Source organism: Cydia amplana, chromosome 19 (genome assembly GCF_948474715.1).
Source record: "Cydia amplana chromosome 19, ilCydAmpl1.1, whole genome shotgun sequence".
NCBI classification, from domain to species: domain Eukaryota; kingdom Metazoa; phylum Arthropoda; class Insecta; order Lepidoptera; family Tortricidae; genus Cydia; species Cydia amplana.
In genome coordinates this window covers 15,421,549-15,427,542 of record NC_086087.1, presented here as the reverse complement: position 1 = coordinate 15,427,542, position 5,994 = coordinate 15,421,549, and the positions used below count along the sequence as shown (strand labels likewise).

General features: G+C 48.7%; 1 protein-coding gene across 1 annotated transcript; it reads left to right on the top strand.

Moving 5' to 3' along the window:
- Nucleotides 1–3,555: 3,555 nt before the first annotated feature.
- Nucleotides 3,556–5,375, top strand: LOC134656910 (TWiK family of potassium channels protein 7-like). The gene is made up of 2 exons (XM_063512460.1): nt 3,556–3,973; nt 4,595–5,375. Exons 1-2 carry the CDS (start codon nt 3,574–3,576, stop codon nt 5,239–5,241), a joined length of 1,047 nt encoding a protein of 348 aa, XP_063368530.1. The 5' UTR covers nt 3,556–3,573; the 3' UTR covers nt 5,242–5,375.
- The last annotated feature ends 619 nt before the right edge of the window (nt 5,376–5,994 follow it).

Here is a 5,994-nt window from a genome sequence, read left to right as displayed (position 1 = left end):
AGGTCGTCGCAACACAATATCAATAATAATTATTATTATTCTACATGACATAAAAACTCTCCAAGGGGCCTCTACGTGTTGGATCTGTGTCCCCACGCAAGCCTATTAAAATACCGGGATTATAGGCCCGTGAAATGCAAGGAGATACAAATAATAATAATTAACAATCAAATTCCATTAAAAAAATCCAAAAATAAAATAATGTCCGTTATTAAATAGTCAAAATAAACAAAAGAAAAAGAAAATAAAACAGTAAAAAGTCATTTTGTTTAAAACCATTTTCTATAAATAGAAAGAGTAAACAGTAAAAATAATTAAGAATATAAAAAATAAAAATGACAAAAATTGTAAAAACATACGACTAGGACAACCTAGGTAATGTTAAAAACTTTTGTGTCCATTGGGTTTGATGTGAGTAATTCGTATAAGAACATACATTTACATTAGTACTTACATATATGTACTTATGTAGTATTGAGATTAATTTATTCGTAAGGCCAGAAAGAAAGAGATTATCCAGAAATAAATACGTGGCAAATGATATACCTGTTGTTGTACAAAAAAAGTTGCTACAAAAGTAGTGATGCGTGTATGATACACGTATGTCACCCACAATCGGCTGAAGGAAGGTTTCGTACAAAGGTCGTACACATACTGTTGTTTATTTATGCGATTCATGTCCCCGGAACCGCGTACAAATCAGAAGCTATTTGTATAAAAGGATGTCACGGGAGTCATGAGCATTGAGCGGGCTCTCGTGTCAATTGCAGTGGAAGGGGGCAGGAGAGGGGGGCTCGCCAAACAATGTGTGCGAGACGCAATCACAGCGGCTTGTCCGCGCCGCCGGCGCGCCGCCGCGCCACCGTGCACGATCCACGCCGATATCGAACCCGCAACAATGACTGGGTTTTCAGCAAAACCCACATCGATATAGTAGTAGTAGATTAATCTTCCAGCCGGAAAATTGAGCTTAATATAAAACGCGGGCCGGTGGAAAGAGCGATCAGGGTGATTAATTATCGCAGTGCACTATACAATGCCCTCGGCGAGTTACCGTCGATTACGGCCGGACGTCATTACACGCCTGAACACGACCCCCCCCTTCCCCCACCCGCACCCAGCTGATGAGGAGGGTCTTTTTGCATTTGCAGAGGATTCGGGCGCGGCTTTGAGCGCGACCGGCAATCTCCGGCCGCGGGCGGTCAAAGAAAACTTTACAGCGTTTATAATGAAGCGGCGACGCAATTACGCGTTGTGTTTGATGCTGCCGCGCCGCTCCGGCCGGCTCCGAGTTCATCTTGCCGAATCTACTGACAATTGTAAAATTTTATCTATCGGATTTGTTGTGCTCCATCGTCCGTAATGTCTCGGCATGATCGTCTTCTCTCGTCTTCGTCATTAATGTTTCAAAGTTCAAAGTTCAAAGTGTTTTTATTTGTGAGTATATGTCAAACTGATTACAGTGGCGGTAAATAAATATTTGTAGCACTATCCCCTGCCTGATGGCGTACTAAAACTTGAATTATTTCCTTACATACTAACATGCGAAATAAATTTATATATCTATACAACATTTAATACCAACACCATTTAATACCAACTGAATTATTGTTTTCTTACTAAAGAATACCTTTATATGTATTTTAATGTGTGTTACACACGTATCCGCGTTCTGTCATATACCTACTGTAAAAATGCAAGAAATTGGAAATTTATGCTGTTACCGGAAATGGAATAGCTATCCTTCATGCGAGTAAAAACGTGAAAATTTTTCAACACGTAAAATGACGGCAGCTTGTTATTGTAAAGAGTTTTCTGAAAATCATTATTTTCTGTTTGAGAGTTTAAATTGTATTTTTCATTCAAGTTCTGTTGATGAAAAGAACTACGAGTACACAAGACTACACGTTTCGTTTTAAACTATGCGCGCTACAAAGATAAACTCTGTGCCAATTTCAATGTTGAACATTGGTCTGAATATTCTGCATACGTCAAATGACAGTGTCGCAAACCACCTTGATTGAAAATATATAAATAAGTACATACAGTAGGTAACTACATAAGTTAGGTGCGAAGTACCTACATCCTACGTGATTTACTCAACGTCGTGTTCTTACTAAGCGACATACGAGACAACGTGACGCATAGTGTGACGCTACGAATATATCAAACACATTTGTCCTTGTCACTTGTCATATGATATTATATACATAGTTAGTTTAGATAATATTGTAGTTATAATGGATAATGGAAGCTGCCTACCTAAACTAAATATAAGTACGAATCGTATTTGCTCTGTGAATGAAGAGGAGGTGTGCGGCGGTGCTGGTGCGGGCAGGGATCGGAACCGGTTTTTTGCAAAAACTTAGAAATAACCATATTATTATTTTTCGAATTATTTTATACTCGAAATGTAGGACTCAGTTGTGTTTTTAGGTTACGACTTCGTATTATTAGATTGCCCAATTAGAAATGAAGTAATTAGCAAAGAACGAAAAAATACCGTTTCCGTTCCCATACAAAAAATACCGGTATCCGATCTCTGGGTGCGGGTGACGCACTTGCAAGTTGCGGCGGGGAACGTCACGTAGCCCGCATTCAGGCGCTGACAAACTCTGGCGAAGGTGTTTTAGTGCGGCGGCGGCGGCGTGTACGAACGGCGGCGGCTCCATCAGTTACTTGCGTTGGGTGAATTGCAACGCTATTGAACGAGGAGCATTCAAAATCAGTTGCCTATTTAAAAATTTAAAATTGTGGCTTGCAACCTTTATGAGGTTTGCACTTGTACTAACTCTAAAGATTCAAAGTTATTTGCATAGAAGAACACAGTTATGAGAAGGTGTTACAAAATAAAAGATTTCCGTGCATGTAGTCTATTATACAATTAGTTGGATTAGTGCCTCGTTCTACTTACTCTTCAGTCTTTTCACAGAGGAAAATCCGGGAAATAAAGTATTTATTTAGAATACTCTGCTTCTCATGTTCACAGATACAAAATGTTATACTTACCCATTAGATTAGATAGATTTATTTTAATTGAAAGTTACATATTTTTTTTTTTCTAAAAATAGGAGAAATTCACATTCTTCCCTTTGCGTTCGATAGTTGTCCGTAGCGGTGCGCGGTAAAACTACTATGGCTAGACACCAAAATTGGTGTGGGCCGACTTGTAGGTACTTGTAGCGACGCGACGAAATCGCGGGGTGAGCCACGCCTGCTACAACTCATAAACTCTGGGAAGACTAATGGCGTTACGTGACTCATAAGCATCTTTCAACTCTAACAAGCATGTGTGTTTTATACAATAAAGAGTTTATACATACATACATACGTAGATACATAGAAGCCAATGATAACCGGTTGTCCCTATCGTAATTTTTTTTATCAGTGTTTGTATTTTTGTATACAAGGATTGCTAAGTTTTATGAAAAAGGGGATAGCCCACTAGGGGGATAGGGTCTAGGTACTAACCTAGACGACATGAACGTGGTGTATATATGTAGTCTGAGTTGCGTGTCTGTTGTTGCAGGTGCGTGGTCGGTAGCGGGCGGCGCGGCGGCATGTGGCGCTAGCATGGCGGGGTGCTGCGGGGGCGCGGGGTGCGGGGCGCGGCGCGGCGCGTCCCCGCGCGCCTGCCTGGCCGCCTGCGCGCTCGTGCTGCTCTACAACCTGCTGGGCGGCTTCCTGTTCCTGGCGCTCGAGGGCGGCGAGGAGAGCGCCGTGGCGGCGGTGGCCACGGGCCGCGGCGGCGCGGCGGCGCTGCGCGCGCGCACCGTCGAGCGCCTCTGGGCGCTCACCGAAGACCTCAACATCCTGTACAAGGACAACTGGACTCGCCTCGCGGCAAGAGAGTTGCTCGAGTTCCAGCGCGGGCTGGCGGGCCCGCCGCCGCCACCGCGCGCCGTCTCCGACCCTTTCCGGTGGACTTTCTCAACGAGTTTCCTGTACGCGCTCACGCTCATCACTACCATTGGTGAGTTAAGTATTAGCGTTTTGCTTCGGTACACTTAAAAAACTCTTCAGCTAAATTATTATTTTTGAAGTGAAAACTTCTTTAGCGGCGGGGAACTGGGCACTTTTTGAGGTGGGGAAAAAATGATAAACTCGAGACAGCGTAAGGCGATCACGTGACCGTAAGGACCGTAAGGGGAGTAAGGTTTAGATGGCCACTCATAATCGGGGAGCGGTGTTCGGGCCAAGCGCCCCGGCGCGGAGGTGGGCAGCCTCGCGCGCCGTGGTAGGGTGACGCGCTTCAATATAATACCTCAATTCAATAGAATAATAAATAGAATACCTCCGCTAAACGTATGTATCGTGTTACCGGGCATCGGTAACATAGTGAGGTGAGTTTTCACTTCTATCGGCACTCCCGGAGTGCAACCGTTGTTGCTTTTTTGTCAGCGCTAGTAGGTTAGCGAGACGTTTATCCCACTTGTTTTCTATGGCTCTAGTTATTACTTAAGTCTAGTGCTGAATATTCTGACAACTCTTGATAAAATCCATTTAAATATACCTAGTGCCAATGCCAATAACTGTAAACGTTCTAGAATTGTTTGTATTCCGCGTATAGGTACATGATGTGTGATATCCACAGGTCACGGCGACGTGGCGCCGACGTCGGCGGCGGGTCGCGCCTGCGCGGTGCTGTACGCCGTGGTGGGCATCCCGCTCGTGATGCTGTACCTGGCGACGCTGGGCGCCGCGCTGGCCCGGGCCGCGCGCCGCCTATACGCACGCCTTACGCCCGCGCCCCCCGCCAACCGAATCAAAGACGGTGACGAGAAGCGCACCCCGTTCCAAGCGGCGTTAAACCTGGACGGGCTCGGCGCCGGCGCGAGGATATGCGCCGCGCGCGCCCGCCGCGTTCCCGCCGCGCTCAGCGTGGCGTTACTCGCGTTATACGTCGCGCTTGGAGCTGCGTTATTCGCGCGTACCGAGCGGTGGTCGCTCCTCGACGGGTGCTACTTTTCGTTCTCGAGCCTGGCGACAATCGGGTTCGGCGCGCTGCGGCCGGGGCGCGCGGCGGCGGCGCGGGCGGCCGCGGGAGAGGCGGGCGCCGCCGCCGCGCTGGACGCGGCCGTGGGCGCCTGCGCGGCCTACATACTGGTCGGCGTGGCCGTGGTTGCGGCCGCGTTTGACCTGCTTCAGGAGGAGCTGCGGGCCGCGCTGCGCGGCGCCGGCACGCGGTGCGGGGCGCGGCGCACGGTGCACTCGGCGGAGCAGTGCGTGGCGCCCTCCTGACCCGCGCCCGCGCCCGCCGCGCCGCCGGACCGACGGCCGCAGGTCACCTTCAAGGTGGAGGCGCTGCCGGCGCGCTTCAGCTCGCTGCCGCGGCGGCGCTCGGGCGGCGGCGAGGCGGGCTTCACGCGCGGCGGGCCGGGCCGGCGCTCGGCGGGCGCGGGCGGCGAGAGCTGCGTCGAGTACTTCGTGCCGCGCTCGCTGAGCGAGTTCAACCTGAGTGCGATGAGTGGCGAACTGTACGAGTTGAATGCGCTGTCGGGGCGGCGGCCGGCGCCGGCGCCGGCCCCGGCGGCGAAGGGGCGCGACAAGATGGTCACGTTCGAGGAGGCGGCCGCGCCGCAGCACGACGTGTTCATGTGACGGCGCGGGGGGACGGGGCTCGTGGGGATATTTGTTATACAATAAATATTACATTTTACACAGTAACTTGTTTTTTTTACCTCAATAGTTAGGTCTCATTCTACGATAATTTTGCATTTACCTATAGATAGTCTAAACTGAAGGAGTAAGTAAGTATTAATAGCAAGTAGGTATTGGTTTCCTTGGTAAGACGAGCCAGCTTATAGTAACTCACTCGGAGCAGATAGTGGAGCGACCATTAGGCAGATTGCGGCTCTCACCCCGCCGAAACCAATCAACACCGCCTCCGACACGACACGATAATTACTGAGATCGCCATTCAGCCGCCCGATGAATAGCGTGTTTTGACGACCCAGATTTCTATTAGGCGATTCAATGATTAATGATACCCAA

Coding starts and splice junctions, on each gene's coding strand:
- LOC134656910 (XM_063512460.1), top strand. CDS start 3,574: ATGGCGGGGTGCTGCGGGGGCGCGGGGTGCGGGGCGCGGCGCGGCGCG. Junction 3,974..4,594: donor CACGCTCATCACTACCATTG/GTGAGTTAAGTA, acceptor TGATATCCACAG/GTCACGGCGACGTGGCGCCG.